We start from the raw sequence: 26,070 nt of genomic DNA, 5'->3' as shown, positions 1-26,070 counted from the left end.
GCCCCTTAGAAATTCCACATATACTGTTCATAATTAAGATCAGGCTGCTCGATGTGCGCATGTCCACTACCGACCATGCAGGACGAGTACCCAGACCCCTGTCCCGTGGCCATCCTGCAATCAGGCCTCATGACCTGTGCGACCTGCATCTGCTGTCCCGAAGTGCTGGGCGCCAGCGGCGTGAGAACCCCCACAGGCTGCAGCACATTGGGATTCGAGTAGGCACTCATCCCCTCGTCATGAAACTGCATATTCCCCTGTTCAATGCTGGGCACCTGAGGCGCCTGAACACTCTCAACCTGGACATTAGGGACAGATCCCTCGTCCTCGAGACTGTTCGTCTTCCCCTGACTTTTCTTGGTTTTCCTCTTGCCAGGGGTCCTCTTGCAGGCCTCCAGCTTCTTCCCCCCCGCCTTTTTCCCGCTGTTCTTCCTCAGAATCCTGGGCCTGTTCGGCCTGTTCCCACTGGGCTGCCAGAGATGCACCGTGTGCACGGCATTGCCCTCCCCCTGCTTCTTCCCGAGTTTCCAGCTGTGAATGCCCGCCTTGTGGAGCCTCTCCCTGATGGTGTCGACGGAGCAGTTGAGCCCCAGGGCTGGAGCCACGTGTTTAGCAGCTGTCAGAGGGCTCTGCGTGGCCATAGCAATGATGGCATCGTCCTGCTCCTTCGTGGTGATCCTCTTCCTCCCTTTTCTCTCCTTCGTCTGGACGTTGCCCTCCTTCCTCCAGCGCTCCAGCCACCGCTTCACAGTCCTCTCGGATCTGCTGATGGCGAGGGCTATCGACAGCGTTGATAATCCAGCCTGGGACATGCCAATCATCCTGTTCCTGAGCTCCACTGATGTCTCCAGGGTGCCCTTGGCCTTACCTCCCTTCTTCCTCTTCTCTGCGTTTGCATCAGTCTGATCTTCTGTCAAGCTCTGCTCTGATCCTCCAGCAGGTGCTGCAGTGTCCCTCAGGGAATCGTCGATCTCCTGGATCTCACTCGATGAACTCGAGCTGGATGAGCCCTCAGAGATGTTCACTGGTTTACGAGGGTTCAGGTTGAGGCTCATCTGCTGGGGCTCCAGTGGGTGATGCTGGAGGTGATTGCTCTGGGGGTACAACTCCTGGAGGTGGGAGGACGTCGGGGGGAGGTTCCCAGTGCTCTGGAGGTACTGGTTCTGGTTGGGGGGGGCTTGCACCAGGTCCAGGGGCCAGTTTTGGGACATGTTGAGGTCTGGGTGCTGGGGGTACATCTGCTGGGGGTTGGGCACAGGCTGGGGGTGGAATTGGCTCTGGGGGCTTATTATTGGGGGCGCGAGAGGGGCCAGGTCGCTGCAGTGGACAGCCTGGGGGGGGTTGAAGGCCATCTGGGGGGCCTCCAGCTGCTTCTCAGGGGCCTCAGGGGCCCTGGCTTCCTTCGCAGGAGTTTTCTTCACTGGTTTTTTCTTCTTCACTTTTGGAGTCGCTGGCTTGGCTCTTGCGGGCACCTTCGCGCTCTTCTTTTTACCCAGTTGGGTGCCTGTAGGGCGCCAGACTGCCTGCTGCAGGGCTGCACCCTCCGCCTCGCCCAGGGGAATCCTCTGGATGTGCTTGCGCGAGGGACTCCAGTTGTGGATTCCTGCCTTGTGCAGACGCTCGCGAATTGTGTCCACCGAGCAGTTGAGGCCTAGGGCCGGGAGCACTGCCTTGGCTGCCGTTATTGGGGTCTGTGTGGCTAGCCGGACTATTGCGTCGTCCTGCTCGCTCGTTGTCGCGCGCTTTCGACCGCATCGCTCGCGAGTCTCTACTGTGCCTTCTTTGTCGAAACGGTTCAGCCAGCGTTTCACTGTTCTTTGCTGGAATTTAGAATTTAGGGGGTTATTTCTGGGGGTCTTCGTGGGGTTTGAGGATTATGATTCGGTTTGTGAGGGACGAAAGGGGGATTTGGTGGGGAATGTTGAAGAAGGTGGTGAAGAATGAAGTGGAGTTTGGAGGATTTTGAGGAAAACAGGGCTTGGGGGGAATAAAAATAGATAGATTAATGTGTAGAGACACTTTTTGTTTGGAATTCTGGTTTTGATGATTTTTTTCGTTTGGCGAAACACGAACAGGAGAATTTAGGGGTGAAAAGTTGGAAAATCAGTCGATCTTGGGACATTTTGGAGGATTTCGATGAAGAGTGGCTTCTCGGCTGAATAAATGCAGATTGGTAAATGCTAAGAGACATTTTTGTTGGAAATGGAATTTTTTACAGAAGTTCTGGGAAGAATACAGAGTTCTGCACAAATGTTAAGGAAATTTTGATGAAATTTAAGTTTCTACGAAAATGAAAGGAATGAATGTTGGATGAGTTTTTATGAGGTATTGAGAATTTTTTTCATTTTTTGAAAGACAAAAAGTAGAATTTAGTGAGGAAATGTTCAAAAATGAGTCGATGTTCGTCAATATTAGATTATTCCGATGACGAGTGGCTTCTGGGTTAAATAAATACAGGTGAAGAAATACCGAGAGGTCCCTTTTTATTAAAATTTGAATTTTCAACGGAAGTTCTGAGATGAACAGAGAGATTTTAATGATTATTTTTCGTTTTTTAAAACCCAAAGGTAAAATTCAGTAGTGAAGCGGTAAACCGAGTTAAGTCGATTTTGACTATTAGCCAGTTTTTGCTGAATATCTCGGAATCTAAGAGAGATAGCAAAATTTTTCTCATGACTTTTTTTATAACGCTTTATTAGCTCTACAAAAAAGGTCATGACAAAAATCTTTCTATCTCTTTTAGATTCCGAGATATTCGTCAAAAACTAGCCAATAGTAAAAAACGACTTAACCCGGTTTACCGCTTCGCTACTGAATTAAAGAGATTTTAATTGAAATTAGAAAAATTATGGAATATTGGAGTATTTTGAAAAAATGTCTTCTGGATTGAATCAATAACTGACAGATGAATAAACCCTGATAAACACTTGTTGTTGAAAAGGAAAATTTTCAAATTACATAGGATTAAAAAATAGATAAGAATGGCCAACAGAACTTACTGAACAATTGATCGCAGCTGCAATCTCCCGAAGCCCAAGCCCAGCTTCGTACATCCCAACCATTCGATTCCTCAGCTCTGGAGTGGTCTCATGCACTCCCCTCGTCTTCCCCATTTTTCAGAAATTATCAAGCACCCCCACAGGATCAAGCACTCACTCAATTCATCCCACCACTGATTTATTTGAATTTCCCCCCCACAATTGTCATGTCACGAGTCACAAGACAAAAAGCCCACGTGATCACAGTTGTAAACATTATCCTCGGAGTCCAAATTTATTTTGTGCATTCAAATACCGATAAAAAGTCGTTTAAATAAGGACATGTAATACTGAAGAGTCGATTGTCATTATTTATTTGTAAAATCGCGGATTAATGTGATATGTTCGGACAAAAAATCCAAAAATTTCGTATTATTCGAGTCTTTCGAGTCAAAAAAATGGCAGATACCAGAAAAATTATGTTTTATAAAAAAAATAACTCACAAAAATTGAATATTTATCAGTCGTCACCAGTCAATAAAACTCCATCAGCTGTACAGTCCGTGGAAATCTTTTGTCCACCGTCTTTTCCCCGAATTTCACAACTTATAACAGTCCATCACCCACCTGGAGCCTCTTCATCTCCACAAACACCTTGAACGTCACCCCCAGTTCACATTCACCGCAGAATCACAAACTTTTCGTCAATTGTTTCATTGAAACAACGAGAATTGGGCGTCGAGCATTGTCAATTTCTGTGCTACAATCCACAGGAGTTCCAGCGAATTGTGTACAGTTGGGTCTATACAAAAACGTAAAATGTCGAAAAACCGATGAAAGGAAACGCGCGGATTCCTTCCCCGGACCGATTACCGACAGAAAACTCGTTAAAACGAATTACCGAACGTTTTTTAATGATTAAACTCGGCTTTTAGCCGTGATTTGCGCCTTTCCCGGTGGTTTATTTGAAGGAGACAATAATTTTGACGCTTGTGTCGACTGTACTTCAGTCCTGATGCCTGAACGCCCATTGGACGTTGGGATTCGCGACAGGGGGGAGTAGAAACGCTACAGTTTGTGGCCGAAATTTACCGGAGCCCCACCCAGAGGGCCAAGACGCCGAAATCACATTCATTGTTTTTCTTTTCGACCCAGTGACGCAGTTCGACGCTCTCCAATGATTTTTACGTCATTATTTCGTAACAAAGGAGAGAGGACAACAGAAAATTAATAGAAAAGAGGTTCTAAATACTTGTGACGATTGGGAGAACAACTAACTCGGTGAATAATGTCACAACACGGAATTCCACTGGACATTCTCGATGACCTGAGCAGGTTAGTTTGCCACTCGTCCACATCTGGAGGTGTTTAGAATGTTGTTTTGAGTTTTTTTGAGGCAATTTTCACTAGTCGGTTTGAATTAATCACTAAGGAATGGAGTGAGTGGATTTTTGGGGAGAGTGAGTGTTGTGGATGGACTGTATTTTATTGCCAATAAGTGGAGAATGGGAGAGTGGAATTTCCTGATTTTTTTTTGGTTTGAGGATTTTTTTCAGCTCCGAAATGAGACGTGATTCATGCGAATTGGATCATTTGTCGGGAGATACTCACGGTTGAAGACGTTGCCTCTTATTTTCATTCGTATTTTTTGAGGTTTAGAAAATTAATTGCTCGTTTGGAGTTTGAATTAATTAGGAGGGGAGTTGTTAACAGTGCACCTGAAGATGTCATTGTTGTTTCCTCGATTTGAATTTTAATTTAACGATCGAAATTTATTATCAAAGGGAATAGAACGAACCGCTTTTAATCATCCACAACTCAAGAGTAGAATTCTCCATTTTTTCTTCAGAAATTTTTTTAAGCTTCAAAATGAGCTCATTTAACAGAATCATAAAATTTGACCAGGAGATATTGAGGATTTAACACTGTTCGTTTTATTAATTGTTATTTTTTTTATCCCTTTGAAAAATAAATTGGCAATTGAAAAAGATGTTATTCCCTTTGTTCTTCGATAAAAATTTTAATTCACCAATTTAAATTAATTTTCAAGGATTGGAGTAAAAACAATGTGAGAGGGAGTGAGGTAAAATAAACGTTTTTAATTCTCCTCTAAACAGCTCAAGAATATCCGAGTAGAATTCTCTATTGTTTTCATTCTCCCGGTATATTTTTGAGCTTGAAAATGACTCTTGATTCATCAAAACATACCATTGGTCAGGCGAAATTATTACTATTCATGTTTCTAAAGTCTTTCAAAAAATGAGTGACTAATTTAAAAAATCTCACGAGTCTGTCCATGGAATTTTTAAATTATCTAGTCGTTTCATCATAAACGTACCTGAAGAGGGGCGAAAAGACCTGGTGAGAATCTGCTTTCAAATAGAACTAGCCCACTGGTTCTACATTGACTTCTACTGCACCGAGGAGAACCCCCGTAATCTCCACTCATGTGGAATGAAAGAGTTTGCAACCCACATATTCAATCACATCCCCTTCCTGCAGCCAAATCTCTCTCGAATAGATTCTGTGCTGGAGCAGTGGAGGGAGTACAAGCAGAGTGTGCCGACATTCGGGGCGATTGTCCTGAATGAGGACATGACGAAGGTACTGTTGGTGCAGAACTACTGGGCGAAGAACAGCTGGGGTTTTCCCAAGGGCAAAGTCAATGAGGACGAGGATCCCAGCCACTGCGCTGTTCGCGAGGTCCTGGAGGAGACTGGCTTCGACATCTCCAAGCTGATTGATAAGAACGAGTACATCGAGTCGACTATTAATGACAGACTCGTCAGGTTGTACATTATTACTGGGGTACAGAAAGATACCAAGTTCATGCCCAGGACGAGGAAGGAGATTAAGAGTGTTGAGTGGTTCTCACTCATGGATTTGCCCAATAATCCTAAGGACATGACGCCCAAGGTCAAGATGGGGGTGGGACCAAATGCATTTTTCATGGTTGTTCCTTTTGTCAGGTGAATATTGACACTGAACGTTGAGAATTGAGGGCAATTGGAGAATTTGAATTAGAAAGCCCTTTATTTTTAGGCTTTGAGGCTTTGAAAAAATTCAAATTTCATGGATTGAATTGACTAATAATTTTCAGAAGAGTGACATTGAATTCAATTCAGAGAGAACAAAAATTACGAAATGTCAGATTTCCCTGAAAATTGCGTTTTTAATTTTTCGTTAATATTAGTGTAATTTTTACTTATATTTTTTAATATAAATAAAAAAATTCACTAATATTAATGCAATTTCAAGTGTTTGAATAGCAGGAAGACGAGGATTCTCCAACTAAAATAATATGATGAAAATTGCTTAGAAGTGTAGTGAAAAGTTCAAGAAAAAAATGTCAACAGTCTACTCATAATTTTCAGATATGGACTAGAAAAATAATTATTAATATATCAACAATTGTGACACTATTAATTTCACTTAGAATAGCAATTCGTATTAATTTTTTATTTTATTCCTATAGAATGGAATGGAATGGGTTTTCATAATGCCCTGAGCAGAAATTATACATTTCTCTTTCTGAATTGAATTGCGTTGTATTTGATTAAAGATAAAGTCTTTGAAATTAAGATTTTTCATGGCTTTTTTATCCAGACGAATGAAACGATGGGTTCTGGAGAAACAGCAGAAGGACAAGCAATTGTCAACAACTGCCAAGAGACATAGGCACAAGTCCCTTGGGGAGGCTGAGAGTGGAACGAGAAACAGACGCCAAGGGCTTCAGCTGCAGGTTCGTAGAATAGACAACTACATGAATTTTTTATCGCAAAGAAAATGATAAAGAATAAAATTAAGATGAAAAATTTTGAATATTTATTCCTCTAAATTTAATTAACATCAATCGTTGAATGCAATTATCAATCGTCTGCGATTGAAATAGTCAATAAAGATAATATAAATTCTATTCCAATTTAATTTTCACATGTGATGTAAATAATTCAATAATTAAAAGAAATTGAATAATAGAAGAAGCAAAAAGTGGAGGAATTAATTAGTTGAATAATTTTATTTTTGCAGAATGGATGCTCTGATATGAAGAACGAACGTCAGTCCAACACTTCCCCAATGGGTCATCGTCGTACAGCAATGAACAAAAATCTGCCCAAGAATTCCGATAAAAATTCAAAAGGAGCGATCAAACGAAATCTATTTGGTGAGCCAGGTGACGATAGAAGCACAAAATCCCCATCAGCCCTCGCCAAGCAATTAATTGACAGCCCAAGGGTTGAGACTCAGACGTTCGTCAAGCAAAATCAGCGAAAATCTCGGTTTGAAACCGACAGAAGAGAGAAGAATGTGCACACCCTGCTGAACGATGCAGTGAGAAAAATGCACCTCAATTCCCACGAGTCCTGCGATATCTATCAATTCCAACCCAGAGGCTGGATGGACTTCTCATTCGACAGACAAGCGGTGCTAAATTGTATTTAATTTTCCATTGAATTTCTTCCTTATGTAAAAACGAAATTGAATTCTACTCTATGATTTATGATACTTGACATGTGATATTGATGATAAAACGCCATTTGGATTAAGTATTAAGGATGTGATCTCAGTGCCGCAGCTCATGTACTCCTTTTTTTTATTTTTGTTTTTATGTTGAAATTATATATGAAAAATGGAAATAAATTTTTTTCAAGATATGGGCGAGTGCAGTTTAGGACAAGTCAATCCTTTTTAGTTTTTTTAGCATGACTTTTACAATTTGTGTGAACGTTGTGTAGAAAAAAAAATAATGGACGAAATGGAATTAATTATTATTGGCTCCACTGGAAAATGTTCATTTCTTTTATTTTTAATTTCGATATAAATTGGAAAAGTATCTAGAAAAATTTCCACACAAGAGTAAAAAATTTTAAAAAATCCATAATTAAAAAAATTGGAGGTGTCACTAGGTAAGTAATTGTTTAAAAATTTATAAATAATTGTATAAAAAAATGAGGATACTTTCTGTACTGCCAAAGGGTGATAGATTCAGATAAAAAATTAATTCTCGCAGAAAAGTCCGATTTGCAATAAATTATAAATAATGAATTAAATAAGGTAGTAAAAAATTGAAAAGTTGTATGTTTTTTTGTTTAATCTTCTGGGGTAGATGGCACCACATGAGCTTCTCTGTAATGATTTTATCCTGCGTAGAGTGATCTCGTTCATCACTAAAAGCTGAAAGTTTATTCATTCTTCCTAAAAACAAATCGAAGTGATTTTGATTTTACTGCACAATGGGGGAGTCTAAGGGTGATACCTTCTGCAAACAAATGAGAGCAGCAACTCGGCAAATTCATGCTGTGAGTGATGCTGTGGTGAACGCTAAATTGGCATTTAGTGAGTTTAATTAATAAAAAAATGGGGTTTACTCAAGTTTTAAAATAATTTGTAATTCTATTTATTTTCTGCGTTTAGGTGTGCAGAATGATCGCGTTTGGGCAGACGGTCTCCTAGTGTTCTACGAAATCTTCAAGTATTTGGAGAAAGCAATGCCTGGAATAGCGAAGAAGTATGAAATTGATAATTTAATACCTCCAGAGATGGAGGTAACTAAAGCATTCGAGAAGGATTTAAATTTTTATTTAGGGAAGAACTGGAATAAAAATTATACTCCAAGGTAAATAATAATTTTCATGTTATTTGATTCTGTAATTAATAATTCAATAAATAAACAAATAAATAAATAATTAATTGATTAATTAACTAATTAATGTTTTTATTTATTTTTACCCAAATTAATAAATGAATATCCTCACTAATAAAAATAACAATAAATTAATTCCCATGTTTCATTTCAGGGAAAGTGTAATCAGTTACTTAAACCACTTAAAAACTCTAAAATCTAAAAAACCGATTCTCCTCTTGGCCTACGTTTACCACCTCTACATGGGCCTCTTGAGCGGTGGACTAATTCTCCGAAAAAGGCGACAACTCATCCAGATCGTAACCCCTTACAAATCCTCCTTCAAACTAGAGGGAAGTCACGTAACAGATTTTGGGGACAATTCGATTTATCGATTGAAGAAAAACCTCAGGAATAAAATGAACGCTTTGGCGGAGGGTCTGGATGAACAGACGAAAAGCCAGTTGATAGAGGAGAGCAAAGTAGTGTTCGTTATGAATAATCAGATAATCAGGAGTATTGAGGGGGCCACTGCTGCCGCGGTGAAGAAGCTTATTTATTGCTTTATGATTTTACTCGTTTTTATTTCGTTTTATGTTTTTAAACAGTAGGAAATTCATTACTTCATTAATTGATGGGCAAAATTAATTATCATTAATTATTATTATTATTAATTATTTAATTATAAACATTTATGCCATTTTTTTAAGAATAAATTGAGGTATGAAAGTTATTTTGACGTGTGAGTTTTCAAATATTGAAAATTAGAATTGTTTCCCTCTTCAGTCGGTCAACAGCTGATTCCAAGGTCACCGGAGTTTGTCTCCCGGTCTAAATGTCAACATTCACGCTCACTTTGGAGTAAAAATGGGATGAGCCTCTATTGGTTTATGTAACAGAATTATTAGAATTTATGTATCTTTTTTGAGTATGAGAAAACTTGAGTCAGGGGTTTTTGATGAATAATTCGTTGATAACAGCGTAAAAAATGATGAGTTAAGGTTAGGATTGACTCGATGGTACCTGTGAACCCCAAATAAATGTCAATTACTTCGTTTTTCTGAGTGGAATTGATATAAATAACTGGAAAAATGCAAAATGAACGGTTTATTGTTAAATATGTGTCAGTGAAAAATTGTTTCCTGCTGTTGCCGAGTTCCTGGCACCGTAAATTATCCTCTAAGGTAAAAATATTGTAATGAACAATTGATTTAACAATGAATAAAAATATTGATGGAGTGTAAACAATAATTGTGCAGGTGGGCGTAATAAAACTGTCAAACGAAGGAAAAGAATTCTATTTTTCTCCTTTTCAATCACAGTCCAGTCCAGCTGACTTTCTGTGCATAAGTGCAACGTTTGGAAAATGTTTACAAATAAAAGAGGGGGCAGAGGTCAGTGTTTCGTATATTTCTGATCCACCTGCACTGACAAACGTTAATGTACGACCTGTCAACTCTGAGGACTGGCAGATTGTTGTGAGTTCATGATTAATCACGCTTTGTTAGTAAATTATTAAACCACTGAAGATGGAATTTTTATCTGAATTATTTTCTTCGTTGTATTATGCAGAATCTGCAAGCTGATAAAATTCAGTCGACACTACTAGACCAAATAAATATCGTGGCTTCAGGACAACCAATTGTCGTGTGGCTTTCCAAGTACCTGAGTGTTACTCTACTTGTTGGCAAGTCTATAAATATTTTTTTATAGTTAGTTGTGGCGTCCACAGGTTTCGTGGTTTTAAGACTAATTATTTTCACTTTATAATCGACAGAAAAAAATCAATTTCTTTCGTTTTTTGTTTCGATAAAGAAATTCTTATTTCTATGGAACATAGAAAGGCGAGTAGGAAATTCACCATTGAAAAAATCCTTGAATTAATACAATAAAAAATTGCAAGGTAAAACGAGCCCTCAAAAAAAATCAATTACAATAAAAAAAGAAACAGGATGAAATCAATAAAAACGGAGCTCTTATTTTCATCATCAATAAGAAAACGAATAGAATTCCCGCAATTTTAAAACAATCCTTGAATTAACAAAATGAAAAATTGTGGGTTGGAGTAAATTCTAAAAAAAAAAAATTTCTTCGTGCCCTGAAAAATAAATAAATTTAAAATTTCGATCCATATCTGATGAAGCTACCGCAGTGTTATAAATTCTCATCTGGGTTGGCAGAGAGTTGGCGGCGATGAATATTATTTTCCATAATTATTTGCAAATTGTTCTTTACGTTTCAACACCAATCATTTTCACTTGACACCCAATGAAAAAAAAATGAATCAAAATAATTTTACAACAAATAGAAGGCGACATCGAATCATCACAATCAAAACAATTTTTAAATTCATAAACAAAAAAATTGAAAGTTAAAATAAACCCCCAAAAAATAAAATCAGTTACAAAAAAAAAAGAAATAAGATGAAATAACTAAAAATGAAGTTCCTATTTTCCTCATAAAATCCTAAAACGTCAAATTAACAAACGAACAAAATATAAAAATCATAAAAAATAAAAATTCCTCAATTAAAATATCGGGTATACTCCTTGCAATTCCAGAATACAAATCACGAGTTGAAAGTAAACCCCGAAAAAAAATAAATTCCCTTATCCAACAAAAACGTGAATAAATTGGAATTCGGTCCATATTTGACGAAGTCACCCCGCCGTTATAAAACAGCCGTCGGCCTTTATTGCAAGATCGATGAAGGGCAGCAAGAGGAGAGGGGGAGTACTGCGTGGGTGGGAAGTGTCCCTGCGCTGTGTGCAGCCTTTCCAACCCCTTTTCCTCCTCATCAAATTTTGTAATAGAAAAAAAATTATCATCTCATTTTCAGAGTCAATCTCAGAGCCTGAAACATCGTCGCCCCACAATATTTTCGTGTTCTCGAAACGATTGCGCGAATTATTCCCTGAGAGGGAGAATTTTTCGATGATTTTCGGCACGGAGAGAAATGTTCAATAAAAATTACGTATTTTGTCCGCAATTCCGGAGCGAAATGTGGTTCCAGGAAATTTTACGGAACTGTCACGTAATTTTTACCTGAATCTCCTGTGAAAAATTACGATACCGTCACTTAAATTTTCTGAGTCGATTCCGTAATCGGTGAGCGAACTGTGAGTTCCGTAATTTTTACTAAACATTTCCCTCGTGGGGAAGATCAGGAGTGTCTTCAAAGAAAACCAAAGCAGCAATTTGAATTTCCCCCGAATAATCTTTTATTAATAACAATTTTTTAATAGAAAAAAAATTGTCATCTCATTGTCAGAGTCAATCTCTCCCCCCTTTCTATACGGAAAACTCGAGAATTACACGGAAGTTCACGTTCAGAACGCGAGGGAACATAAAACGCCTGGTGATACAATTAAAAAAGAAATTACGTCGCACTCATGTCCTAAAGAAACCGAAACAGATTGCGAGGTTTTTCTGAAGAGCCGGAGGTGTCAGAAGCTCCCCGAGCTATTCCGTATTTGTTTAGTGTCATTAGACGAAAAATACAGAGTGAGTGAGGGCATCTCAGAGCCTGAAATATCGTCGCCCCACAATATTTTCGTGTTCTCGAACCGATTGCGCGAATTATTCCCTGAGAGGGAGAATTTTTCGATGATTTTCGGTACGGAGAGAAATATTCAATAAAAATTACGTATTTTGTTCGCAATTCCGGAGCGAAATGTGGTTCCAGGAAATTTTACGGAACTGTCACGTAATTTTTACCTGCAATCACGGAATTTTTCCAGAGCGTTCCGTAATTTTTACCTGAATCTCCTGTGAAAAATTACGATACCGTCACTTAAATTTTCTGAGTCGATTCCGTAATCGGTGAGCGAACTGTGAGTTCCGTAATTTTTACTAAACGTTTCCCTCGTGGAGAAGATCAGGAGTGTCTTCAAAGAAAACCAAAGCAGCAATTTGAATTTCCCCCGAATAATATTTTATTAATAACAATTTTTTAATAGAAAAAAAATTATCATCTCATTTTCAGAGTCAATCTCTCCCCCCTTTCTATACGGAAAACTCGAGAATTACACGGAAGTTCACGTTCAGAACGCGAGGGAACATAAAACGCCTGGTGATACAATTAAAAAAGAAATTACGTCGCACTCATGTCCTAAAGAAACCGAAACAGATTGCGAGGTTTTTCTGAAGAGCCGGAGGTGTCAGAAGCTCCCCGAGCTATTCCGTATTTGTTTAGTGTCATTAGACGAAAAATACAGAGTGAGTGAGGGCATCTTAGAGCCTGAAATATCGTCGCCCCACAATATTTTCGTGTTCTCGAACCGATTGCGCGAATTATTCCCCGAGAGGGAGAATTTCTTGATGATTTACGGGAAGATCAGGAGTGTCTTCACTGAAAAGCAGAGCAGCAATTTGAATTTCACCCCGAATAATCCAAGAAATAGTCCCTCTGACCCGGAGATTATCGTGAGTCTCTCACCGGTTGAAGATTTCTTCAATGAAGAATTCACCGGAACGAATGTGGACGACAGGAACATCTGGATCTCGGAGAGTCTGAGGAGCTACTCCCACCTCCACTTGGGTTCAAAAGTCCACATAGAGCCTCTGACCAACGTCGACACCCTAATTACCTCTTTAGAACTCCTCTCCCCTTCGAATTCCGACGAAAAAACCCTAGAAACTAATTTCCGAAATTACGTACACCACCATTCCCCCAAAAACGATTTAATCCTCTCCCAAAACTCGCGAATTCCGCTCGGAGAGGTAAAATCTCGGATAAAACTCCACCCGGAGGACATACCTCACGTTCTGCTGAACGCACAAAAGCTGAAAACCCTAAAAATCGAGATAACTGAAGACGAAAATCCTCAATTGAATGAAGAAACCCCCGAGAGGAATTTCCCTCCCCAAGAAGTCTACGAAACTCCGTTCAAAAAAATCCTCGAAGACTCGCTAAAAATCCTTGAGATGAGCCTGGCCCCCCAGGAGTACCCATTCCCCCGCGAGAACATACTGCTCTGCGGGGACATCGGCACAGGCAAGACGACTCTCCTCAACTGCCTCCAGCAGAAGACGGAGAGCCCTCCGAACTTCCTGCACACAATATTCGTCGACTGTAAAAAGCTGAAGGGCAAGAAAGTGGACGCAGTTTCCAAGTTCTTCGGCTCGACGCTGCGCGACTGCGTGTGCTACCAGCCCTCGGTGTTACTCCTGGACAATTTAGACAGCATCACGAGTTACCCGAGTGACAACGAGGAGAATTCCCCGGACGCGCTGAACGCCACGAGAATTTCAGAAAACTTGAACAGTCTTTTCGCGCTTTACCAGTCCTCCCATTTTATTTCCGTCGTGGCCTCCAGCAGTCGGCTGGAGAAACTGGGGGCTGGACTGCGGCCCTCACGAGGGGTCCACGTCTTCCAGACGATTTTAGATCTCCCGAGCCTCTCAGCGGAGGAGAGAGTGGAGTTTTTGAAGTTCAAATTGCGGGGGAAAGCGGAAATTTCGGAGGGAATTGATTGGGAGTTTTATTCGGGGAAAACTGAGGGCTGGGTGTTCCAGGATCTTGCGGATTTATGCGAGAAGTCAGTGTTTATCGCCTGGAGGCGGCGAGGGTGTCCAGTCCTTCTGGAGAACGGGGATTTGTCGGAGGCCCTCGACGGGATCAAGCCGTTGTCTCTCTATGGGGTCGCGCTCTTCTCCGGCGAGGGGAGCGGCTGGGGGGACATCGGGGGCCTCGAGGAGGTCAAGGAGACCCTCAGGCAGATGCTCCAGTGGCCCCTGATGTACCCGGGACTGTTCGCGAAGGCGCCTGTGAGGCACCAGAGTGGGATTCTGCTGTATGGAATGCCCGGGACTGGGAAGACTTTGCTCGCGGGTGCCATTGCGAAGGAGTGTGGACTGAATTTTATTAATATCAAGGGGCCGGAGCTGCTGTCGAAGTACATCGGGGCCAGCGAGGAGGCTGTGAGGAGTGTCTTCGAGAAGGCGCGGAGGATCAGGCCTTGCATCGTGTTTTTTGATGAATTCGAGAGTTTAGCGCCGAGGTAAGAACTCGGGAAATTAATGTTTTTATGGGGCGATGTTTTATCTATTTAGTTATTTATTTATTTGAGGATTTTAGCGATGCCCTCAAGTTTATAAACCTTTTGTAGACGTTTTTCAGGCAATAAAAAACGAATAAAATGAAAATTTGTCTGCATTTCAAAAATGAATTGAATTTAAGATCAAAACATTCACGAAATTTTATTGATCTTGAAAATTAAGGAAAATATATTTTTTTGAATGTTTATTCATTTTATTTTATTTTATTCGTTAATTCGTTCATTCAATTTTCAAGTCCTGTTTTTCCATCGCAATTTTTTAATTTCTTAGATTAATGTCAAATAAATAGCAACAATAAATTCAAACCCGATTACCTATTTATAACTTCATCTCAGACGAGGCCATGACTCCACCGGTGTAACAGACCGAGTGGTAAATCAACTTTTGACCCAATTCGATGGTGTCGAGGGTCGCGAAGGAGTTGCTATCGTGGCAGCCTCATCGAGGCCCGATCTCTTGGATCCGGCATTACTCAGGCCGGGTCGTCTTGACAAATCGTTACTCTGTCCACTTCCGGATGAGCAAACAAGGGCGACAATCCTTGATACCTTGTGCAAACGTCAGGCCATCGATGTGGAAGATCTTGACCTCATGACATTGGCAAAAATGACGAGTGGTTTTACTGGAGCCGATCTCAATGCTGTTATCACACAGGCTCGGTTGGATGCTGTGGAGGGGCATTTGGAAAAATCTTGTGTGAGCACTGTTCCTTTAATTTTTATTAATAAATTAATGAATGAGTGCATGATTTTTTTAATGAATAAAGTACACAAGAAATTCGATCACCCATTCATTCATAAATTTCCTTCAATGGAAATTTTTAACGATTTGAATTTATTAACCGTTTTTTTTCGATTCACCAAGTGAGAAGAAATTGATAAATAAAAAAAATTAGCATTGACAAATTGATATTGACTTTTATTGATAAATGAATGAATGCATGATTTTTTAATGAATAAAGCATCAAAAATTTCATTTACCTATTCATTCATAAATTTCCTTCAATGGAAATTTTTAACGATTTGAATTTATTAACCGTTTTTTTTCGATTCACCAAGTGAGAAGAAATTGATAAATAAAAAAAATTAGAATTGACAAATTGATATTGACTTTTATTGATAAATGAATGAATGCATGATTTTTTAATGAATAAAGCATCAAAAATTTCATTTACCTATTCATTCATAAATTTCCTTCAATGGAAATTTTTAACGATTTGAATTTATTAACCGTTTTTTTTCGATTCACCAAGTGAGAAGAAATTGATAAATAAAAAAAATTAGAATTGACAAATTGATATTGACTTTTATTGATAAATGAATGAATGCATGATTTTTTAATGAATAAAGCATCAAAAATTTCATTTACCTATTCATTCATAAATTTCCTTCAATGGAAATTTCTAACGATTTAAATTTATTAACCGTTTTTTTTCGATTCACCAAGTGAGAAGAAATTGATAAATAAAAAAAATTAGCATTGACAAATTGATATTGACTTTTATTGATAAATGAATGAATGCATGATTTTTTAATGAATAAAGCATCAAAAATTTCATTTACCTATTCATTCATAAATTTCCTTCAATGGAAATTTCTAACGATTTAAATTTATTAACCGTTTTTTTTCGATTCACCAAGTGAGAAGAAATTGATAAATAAAAAAAATTAGCATTGACAAATTGATATTGACTTTTATTGATAAATGAATGAATGCATGATTTTTTAATGAATAAAGCATCAAAAATTTCATTTACCTATTCATTCATAAATTTCCTTCAATGGAAATTTCTAACGATTTAAATTTATTAACCGTTTTTTTTCGATTCACCAAGTGAGAAGAAATTGATAAATAAAAAAAATTAGCATTGACAAATTGATATTGACTTTTATTGATAAATGAATGAATGCATGATTTTTTAATGAATAAAGCATCAAAAATTTCATTTACCTATTCATTCATAAATTTCCTTCATTCAATGAAAATTTTTAACGATTTTGCCAACAATTTTTTTTCGATTTTCCAAGTGAGGAGAAATTATTGAACATTAGAATTATCGAAACGAGATGAATTATTGAGAATAGAATCCGTTCAAATTTAATTAAATCCCGAGCATTCTTGCCTGTACCCACGTTGGAAAATTAATAACGGATTCTGATGATATCGCGAGCAGTTATCTTCAGTTACTTAGTACTTAGATAAGTAGGTATGTAATATAACTGGGGATACCGAGCGTTGGCAGCTTCATTAGCGCATGCCAGGGCACTCCCCCCAGTGTGGCCCCCTTCATCACAGGATACGCCTGGCTGATTGTCGAGGAGCTTATTCCTTATCTCATGCGTTATTATAATGCACTCTCGACGTATTTTTCCCCGACAAAACTCGAATTATTTTCTTTATTCAGAGCTTGGAGGGGATGAGGATCACTCAGGACATGTTGATTCGATCGCTGGAGGACACTCAACCGTCTCTGACGACTGGGGAAATTAACAAATTTAATAGGATGTGAGTGTTACATGAATAAAAAACCTTTGAATTGACATGGGGAGTGAGATAATTGCATTTGAGACGTTTTTGTCGAGTTTTTTTCGACTTTAAATGTCGCAATAGAACATTGAACTGAAATTGTTGGTCTTCGATTTTCATTTTCAGATACAATCGATTTCTGGAGGGAGAGAATGCTCCAGAAGGTCTGGGGAAGAATCAAAAAGCCACGCTAGCTTGAACAGGTTTACACTAGTGATCTTGTACTTGAGACTAATTAATGGGGTTTAACGGAATAGAAATGTAATAACTAGAGAGGGGGAGAAGAGAGCTCACTGAAATCTCATCAGACGGATTAATTAACGCCAGCAGATGAATAAAATCCGTGTTTACCTCATTTTACTGTCATATATTGGTTTATTTTTTTAATAAACTTTTGAATACATAATCTTCTTTTCGTCTAATTTACGATAATTCCGGGATATTTCAATTGAGTTTTATTCTTGCTCCAGCTGTAATGACCAATTTCGAAATATTCTTGTGGTAAATGTAAAAGACTTCGAAGTCAATTAATCAGAATAGGAATTTATAAATGTCATCGACATTTTCAATTACCAAAAACTTAATTTATGAATATTATTCTGGAAAATATTAATTGATGTGAAAAATTTGAAATTTCACCTATTTTTTTCATGAATTGGTATTTTACAAAAATATGAATAAAATTCTGAATAAATAATCCCCAATAATCCCATTGAATAAATCTCAAAGTCTAAGACATAATGGCCTCCACGTATGCCAGAAGTCCTTATCCAAAATTTCTCCGCAAAGTTTTCATATTAATAATCCCAATGATAATTAATATTTTCATACTCGAGTTAGCAGGAAATAGCGCGAGCTTCTGTGCACGAAGACACAGTCATGGGATGGGGGAAAATGTTAACTCGAAGAATCTTGATTTTAAGTTGTGTTGAGTGGAGGCATATTTCATGGCTCCCCGCTAATGTCTTACTAGATAAACTATAATATTAGATGCTAACGTAATGATTTAATTTAACTTTGGCGCAAGCCACTTCCTCGTCGCTTTCGCGGAGGAGGATGCAGGGAGTTATACACATTATTACATCTAAAACGTGTTATGCTGTCTAGTGTATTACGTGGTTGGGGAAGGGGCGGGGGAGGGGAAGCCATTGTGCGAGGGGGATGAAGTGGTGGGAATTGGAGTGTTGGAGAGAAAGAGATGACATTGGATGGTTTTAATCATGAAATTTGTGGATAAATAATTGAAAGAATTATTGACAATTTTTTTATCAAATGATTAAATTGCGGGAACTAAAGTTTTTGGGAAAATGAGACAGTTATGGGGATTGAAGGGACAAAAAAATTGAAATTGTTGGTTGTTGCAGGAAAATTTCATAGAATCTAATTGACTAATAATTGAAAAGAGTTTTTTTCCACTTTTTATATTAATTGAGAATAACATAACTGTCAAAAACATTGTTTTTACAGTTGAAAGGTTTTTTTGTGTCTGAAATATTTCAGGTCATTCCGCTTACTATTTTCTAATATTCAAAAATGTTGAATAGTGTTTCGAGAGGGGAAAACAATTCTTTTTTATCAATTTATTAGAGTCTGTGAAATAATTTTCTGAAGTAGCTAGACCTGGAAATTGAAGAAGTGAAAAAAATTGGAATTACTAGTGGTTGCAGAACAATTTAGTAGAATTTAATTGACAAATAGTTGAAGAGTTTTTTTTTATTTTTGTATTATATCACATAACAATAAAATAAACGTTAAGAATATCGTTGATATTTTTATTGCGTCTGATACGTTTCTGTTTGCTCCACTTACTTTCCAATACTCGAGTATATTTGATAGAAAGAATTCGTGAGGGGCCAAGTCATTCTCATTTGTGAAACGGACATGTTTATCTCACGCAATGTCTCGGGGACAATAACAACCGAAGAAAGGGCCCATGAATGAGACTCCTATTTTGATCAAAAAGGTAGCTCGCCCGGGGGAGATTCGTCGATATTGCTGTTTGTATACCTCGGGGTATAGGATTCGGGACACAATGCGCGGATTAGTCATCAGCTTCTTAACGTTTATTTATCAGATCGGAGGATCTCTTCTGTTGGAAGTATCTCGACGTCATTTCAAGATAATTCACTATAATTAATTGTATTTTATTCATTAAATTATTCTGTTTCAATTCAAAAGAGGGTTTTCCTCTAATTTGTCATCAACTTCTTCCAGTTTATTTTTTTTAACGGGAATATCTGTTCTGCTGGAGAAAAAAATACATTTATTCATTTAATTAGACTCAATTCCATTGTATTTATTAATTTTTCTATTTAGATTGAGAGTTTTTCCTGCAACTTGAGCCATAAAATTTTCAACACTTAATGAAAATAAATGTCTGTACATGGAAGGCGTGTTCTTTGAGATATCAGTTCCAAACAGCCATATGCGTCATACTTTTCAACTTTCATAATGGCCCCCGGCTTTCCATTTTTATTTATACCTTTATTTACGATATTGCGGGTGGGTATCAAACATCAGCTAAGACGCCTAATATTTCTCTCCCCCCCTGAATTTTTCCGTCCAAAGATCGCTCGTATGAGGCCATCGATTGTTCTTTTTTCCCGCGGATCTCCTTATTCCGACAGTTATTGGGCAAATCATGACCGAGTGATGGGGAAAATTGCAGTCCCGGTATTTATCGCCAAAATCCAAAATTGCAGAAATTGTCCGGGATAATTGGGTGTGTTTATTACGCGTTGGATAGACTGGCCCCTCTGCATTCACACTGTGATACAGTTATTGTGGAATAATAGCTAACGGTGAGCCATGAATGCCCTCTCAAACAATGCTCTAATTAATCTTACTCCCTTCTGTTACATGAATCCCCTTTTCGTTTAATTCAGGACAATTCGATGACAATGTCCAATTGTCTTTTGTTCTTCGGCTCCAGCTGTCATAACCAATTTCAAAATATTTTTGTGTCAGATACAAGACTTCGAAGTCAATGAAAACAGTCAGTGAATTCAGAATGTGAATTTATGAACTGTGTAATCGACATTTTCTTTTAAACAAAACAATTAGCAAACACTTTATTAATCGCAGGAATGAATGTTATCCTGGGGAATATTAATTGGTAAGAAAATAATTTAAATTTTAGGGGCTGTTTATTAGTGATTTTTAGGAGAGAGATGTTTCATTTGCATTGGGAGGGAAAAAATAATGAAAACATTTTACAACTCAATTAATTTTTTAATGAGAGCATGAATATTGAAGCAAATGACGCGTTGTTTTCAATGAATAATAAATTCGAGAGTATATTTTCCTGCATTTTTCGGATATCGATTGATTTTTCAGGAAAAATTTCACAGAAATGTAGCTTCTATTAATTTTTTGAATCGAATTCAGAATTTTCAGTGACAGAATTCCAGTTTAAAAAAAATTATCACTCAATAAATATCTCCAAGCATTGAACCCTCAACAAATAAATTAACGGATAAATGAATATCAATGAAATACAATGACTAAATACCCGAAATGAACAACAGTTGAAATTATAAAATAAATGGTTAAAAAAAATAAATAAACAAATTACCAGAAAAACCGTCACACCTAAAAATGATGATAATACTCATCATTTCCACAGGCCCCTCTCCCTAAAAAACCCTAACCTCGTCTCCCCCAAAAAGCCCGAAAAATCCCCTCCACTTGTTCCCAACCAAAAAAACCCCAAAACCCCGTATTACCCCAGAAATAATTATTATCACTAAAACCCAAGTGTCAAATGGATTACTCGTATTTAACGCCAATGTGGCTGCAACGCTCCGCTGGCTGCCCGGGCACTTGATCGCATTTACACGAAATTGTCAGTTATAGAATAGCAGATTGAAAAGTCACGAAATTAATCTTCTCCCCTCTCCCGCCGCTGTTTCCCCTGAAAAAAAAAACACAGAGGTTTGAAAAATCGCCCCAAAAAATGAAAGATTAAACCGAAAATAAATGAGCGTAATAGCGCCTTGATACCGCTATGTTGACAAGGGGTTGGGGGCGGCGGGCGGGGGAGGGGGGCGAATGGGGGTAGGGGGGTACACGGCAAAAGGGGGAAACCGTTATTGTGGGCGGTGATGCGCGTCATTTGATTCTGTTCAGTGAATCTAAGGTCGTGTATGTAGGGTTACGCGGGGGGAGAGGGCGGAAGGGGCTACGGCATCGTTTGCTTGTGTTAAAGTTGCGCGACGGTTTCAACTAGCGCGAATGGAGGGGCGGAGGGGGTTGAGGGTCTCGTTGAGGGATAGTATACCAAGCAGTATAGAGGAGGAGATTGTAGCCCGCAGGCCGGTGAACCTAATGGAAACAAGAAATTGCCACAAACAGTGTTACTTATGCCTCGTCGCCTCGTAAATATCAACGGCAACCAACCTATCCACGTTTATAAACGTTTTGCCCAGCCACTGGATAAAAGGCCTTCTCTCGATTGAAATATCCATTCTAGCGCTATATTCGAAACTGCATTTTTTTTTAACGAATTTTTTTCGGAATTGAGGAATAATTATTTGGGTTTTTAGATAATTTTTTTTGGTGAATGAGATAATGCAATATGAATGTTTTTTGTTTTTAAGAATAGAAAAATTATAAATAGTCAGTGTTTTTTTGATAATAACGATTTTTATGGGATCTGTTGTGCCCCAAAAGTTTTTGAATAAAAATTTTTTGTGGAATAAGCAGTTTTTAAGAATTCTAATTAAATTAAAATGTTTTCATAACAAATACAGAAATTATTTTCTCACATTAACAAGAATAGTTCGTTCACAAATATTAAATGAAAAATATTAGATCCGTATTTTTTTTTAATAAAAAAAGACGAAGAACAATTGATAATTGTTTTAAAAATAGAGATTTTCCTGTCGTCCCCAGTCATTATAAATAAATTTTTTTTTGTGAACTGTTTGTCACTGATGTTTAAAGAATTATCGAGACCAAATAAGCATTTGAAATTTAACATTGAATAGAAATATTTATAAAATAAAAATCCCAAATTATTTTCTTAAATTACCAACAATAGTTCTTCTCTTCCCTAAACCCAGTGATAGAAAAAAGCTACATGCGAAACACTCGATGAACGACCCCCCTGGGCACTCGTGTCGAATGAAAAGAAAATATGACAAAGTGTCGGATAATTCGATTACAAGATCCACTCGACAAACAGAACAATTTTATTTTCTCCCATTCTCCACTAGCGATTACCCCCAAAGTCCTCGAGAGCCGTGAGTAGTTGGATATTTACCGACAAAATTTTACCCCGGGTGTAAGAATCAAGCGTTATTCATCCCTGAAATCATGAGCACATTGTAGCCTCACCTTTACATCTGCACTATTTCTCCTTAAATTTCAACGGAGATGGAGAAATGAGATATAAAGTTGCTGCTGAAATGCGAATGTTGACTTGTTGGTAATGGAATTAACTTTTCAAGAAACAGTAATCAGGGATAAAAAATGCGGCGAGCAGTGGTATTTATGCAAACTAATCTCTTTCACGGGAAAATTTTGCGCTTTAACGAAGTTGTAAGGAGTCGAGACATTTTACTCATCCCCCACTCTCCGATGCCCACTCCATTCGTCTCAGTTTGTTATTCAATTTGTTGGGGTAGTTATGGAGTATTTCCGCGTCCTGAAAAATATTTCTAATTTGCGAACAAATCAATTAGAAATGTCGTCCTTAATTTAACAATTAATACTTTTATTTCACCTAAAAATTCTCGTGATTTCTTGTGATTACATCATGGAAATTAATTTAAACTCATTATAAATTATCACGACTTGAACGTAAATAAAAAATCATTATCATTCTTACATAAAATAATGTTATGTAATTATTTATAGAATGATGAAAAATTTATTTTCGGTTCGATAATCATTAAATTGATTTCATTTTCCCATGGATAATATTTCTAATTTGCGACCAAATCAATTAGAAATGTCGTCCTTAATTTAACAATTAATACTTTTATTTCACCTAAAAATTCTCGTGATTTCTTGTGATTACATCATGGAAATTAATTTAAACTCATTATAAATTATCACGAATTGAACGTAAATAAAAAATTATTATCATTCTTACATAAAATAATGTTATACAATTATTTATAGAATGATAAAAATTTTATTTTCGGTTCTATAATCATTAAATTGATTTCATTTTCCCATGAATAACATTTCTAATTTGCGAACAAATCAATTAGAAATGTCGTCCTTAATTTAACAATTAATACTTTTATTTCACCTAAAAATTCTCGTGATTTCTTGTGATTACATCATGGAAATTAATTTAAACTCATTATAAATTATCACGAATTGAACGTAAATAAAAAATCATTATCATTTTTACGTGAAATAATGTTATACAATTATTTATGGAATGATAAAAATTTTATTTTCGGTACGATAATCACTAAATTGATTTCATTTTCCCATGAATAACATTTCTAATTTGCGACCAAATCAATTAGAAATGTCGCCCTCAATTTAACAATTAATACTTTTCATTTCACCTAAAAATTCTCATAATTTCTTGTGATTAAATAATGGAAAATAACTTAAACTAGTTATAAATTAGCACGAGTCAAACGTAAATAAAAAATTATTATCATTCTTACATAAAATAATGTTATATAATTATTTATCGAATGATAAAAATTTTATTTTCGGTTCTATAATCACTAAATTGATTTCACTTCCCCATGAATAATTAAGTGTCATCATTCTTTGTGATTCCACCAACTTTACGTGGTTCTTCCACCCCCATAAATGATTGAGCTAATTTCCTCCACATTGAATTCACCAAACGCATTACATGTGCAGCTGTCAAATCAAAATAGGAATACGCAGCAACAATAAGTTATTGGCGTTGAAGGTAAAATGGAATGGCAGTATTTTATACAGTTCCGTTGTGCTACACCCGATGAATACATCAACAGCCCCAGCCCGTGCCCAGAATATATCATAAAATCATAATCCAATAGGCGATTCGAATAACACACTTTTCAATTTCATAGATCTCCCCGGAAAAAATCACGGGGGTGTTTGACCCGCCTCTTAGTTTCTCAAATGTCCTAGGAACGATTATAAATTCGAGATTTATTCCCAATTTTGGGCATTAAAATTCTTGATGTTTTTCTATTCTTAATTGGTGGACGATTTTGCAGGTGATGTGTAGACAATCATAAGGATTGATTTAAATTGATTTATTGAATATTATTATTTATTTAATGCTTTGACATGCTTCTCACAGGGCAATTTTTATTCGATTCAAAATGTCGTCATAAAAATTTTTGTTAAATTCCGTAGAATGAAACTAGGATTTTTTTCATTATGTCAAATCGATAATGGAAAATTCTTAATTATATTAAGAATTATTAAACTATTGATTATTATTAAATTATGAATGATTATTATTTTTATTCTGTTTTTAAACCGTTAGAGGGACGATGGCGATATACAGTACTATATAAATATACCTGTAATAATTTAAAAACTGAAAAACCAATTATTTGAAGTAATAATAATTGTTATTAAATAATTAATATGATTGGTAATTAATTTCCGGCGCATTCAACTAGTCTATTGTCACCTCGGAGACGAATGAATAAATAATAAACGTATGTTAATAAAAAATTTTTTTTAGAAAAAGTTGATTTCCCCAACCGTCAAAACTCAAAAAATCATCCGAGCGGTGAATAAATAAGGAATGAACGTTTGTTGCACGACAGAAAAAGAAAACTTGCACCTCAATTCCCCGGAAAAATCGATCCAACAAATAACATGAATCACGCATGTACAACAACGATCGCAAATGTTTAAGCATACGAAACCCGTATGAAGAAGAAAATTACATTGACGAGTGGAGTATTCAAAAGAGAAGAGTGGAAGCATTTGGGTGCGAATGGGTGACGGCGTTTATGACCCTTTCCCCTCTCTTTCGTCCTACTCACCCGATGAATGGTATAATCAGTGGTCGCGTGGCATCCCATCCCCAATGCGATACATTCACGCCCCTGCTATCATCAAATTCAAAGCTGAGAAAAAAAAATTGAATTGAGAATGGAATGAGTGGATTTCCAACGTATCAATTTTCCTCGATCTTATCTCTAAACTGTTCACTATTTTTCGTTATCAAATACAAATCTTTTGTTGAGATTTTTTTTAAAAAGAAAAGTGTATTTAAATAAAATAATTTTTTCAGCTGATCTTTATAAAATAATTACTAAAAATAATAATAGATGGCTTTTTATTCAATTTTGAAATACTTATTATTCAACATTTTTTAAATTGTCGCCGGATAATGTGATAATTACATTAATTATCCCATTATGATAATTTTTGAACAATCGTATTGTAAATTGCGTTACATGTACTTCATTAATTTTTTTTCAACTCATAAACAAAATTAAAAAACTCATCGTTACGGCAATAACTATAAAAAACAATAGGCATTGACCTTCAATCAACTTTCAACCAATTATTCATCGATTTCTCCAATTAATAATGAGATCAACAAAAACGACCGCCTCTTCAATCATCAATAACTCAAAAACGGCAGAGTGAAATTCCCCAATTTTTTTTTCATATTCAAGCAATTTTTTTGCTCTTTACAATGACCCGTGGCTCGCCCAAATCGCCTCATCCTTTCCCCCCAAATTGACGATATAAAAAAATGGTTTCCCCCAAAAAATTGACATTCATCCTAAAACCTAAAGAATAAAATTCCAAACAACGGGAATTTTGCATTCCCAATCAATGTTTCACCCCCAATTACCCCCTAACATTCAATAATCCCAGCCACCACAATTTGACTCTCGCAATTCCTCGCAAGGGCTCAGCAACCCGTTTGGTGGCGGCGGGGGGGGG

The 26,070-nt window shown here is 37.1% G+C and overlaps 4 protein-coding genes across 4 annotated transcripts; 3 read left to right on the top strand and 1 right to left on the bottom strand.

Annotated features, from left to right (window-relative positions):
- Positions 1 to 5: 5 nt before the first annotated feature.
- On the bottom strand, positions 6 to 3,987 carry LOC107042256. The gene is made up of 2 exons (XM_015263249.2): positions 3,000 to 3,987; positions 6 to 1,820 (listed from the first exon to the last, which is right to left on the bottom strand). Exons 1-2 carry the CDS (start codon positions 3,111 to 3,113, stop codon positions 6 to 8), a joined length of 1,929 nt encoding a protein of 642 aa, XP_015118735.1. The 5' UTR covers positions 3,114 to 3,987.
- Positions 3,988 to 3,993: 6 nt separating this feature from the next.
- On the top strand, positions 3,994 to 7,633 carry LOC107042257 (m7GpppN-mRNA hydrolase). The gene is made up of 4 exons (XM_015263250.2): positions 3,994 to 4,313; positions 5,297 to 5,947; positions 6,585 to 6,720; positions 7,008 to 7,633. The coding sequence occupies exons 1-4, from the start codon at positions 4,267 to 4,269 to the stop codon at positions 7,419 to 7,421; spliced, it is 1,248 nt and encodes a 415-aa protein (XP_015118736.1). The 5' UTR covers positions 3,994 to 4,266; the 3' UTR covers positions 7,422 to 7,633.
- A 461-nt stretch (positions 7,634 to 8,094) lies between these two features.
- Positions 8,095 to 9,663, top strand: LOC107042183 (heme oxygenase). The gene is made up of 3 exons (XM_015263096.2): positions 8,095 to 8,315; positions 8,394 to 8,595; positions 8,777 to 9,663. Exons 1-3 carry the CDS (start codon positions 8,213 to 8,215, stop codon positions 9,210 to 9,212), a joined length of 741 nt encoding a protein of 246 aa, XP_015118582.1. The 5' UTR covers positions 8,095 to 8,212; the 3' UTR covers positions 9,213 to 9,663.
- Positions 9,664 to 9,680: 17 nt separating this feature from the next.
- Positions 9,681 to 17,593, top strand: LOC107042184 (peroxisome biogenesis factor 1). The gene is made up of 7 exons (XM_015263097.2): positions 9,681 to 9,785; positions 9,861 to 10,079; positions 10,174 to 10,288; positions 12,587 to 14,603; positions 14,997 to 15,357; positions 17,066 to 17,166; positions 17,314 to 17,593. The coding sequence occupies exons 1-7, from the start codon at positions 9,693 to 9,695 to the stop codon at positions 17,384 to 17,386; spliced, it is 2,979 nt and encodes a 992-aa protein (XP_015118583.1). The 5' UTR covers positions 9,681 to 9,692; the 3' UTR covers positions 17,387 to 17,593.
- The last annotated feature ends 8,477 nt before the right edge of the window (positions 17,594 to 26,070 follow it).

Source organism: Diachasma alloeum, unplaced genomic scaffold (genome assembly GCF_001412515.2).
Source record: "Diachasma alloeum isolate Michigan unplaced genomic scaffold, Dall2.0 Dall_scaffold_00430, whole genome shotgun sequence".
Lineage (NCBI taxonomy): Eukaryota > Metazoa > Arthropoda > Insecta > Hymenoptera > Braconidae > Diachasma > Diachasma alloeum.
Note: the sequence above shows the minus strand (reverse complement) of the source record. Positions and strands in the feature narration are given on the sequence as shown.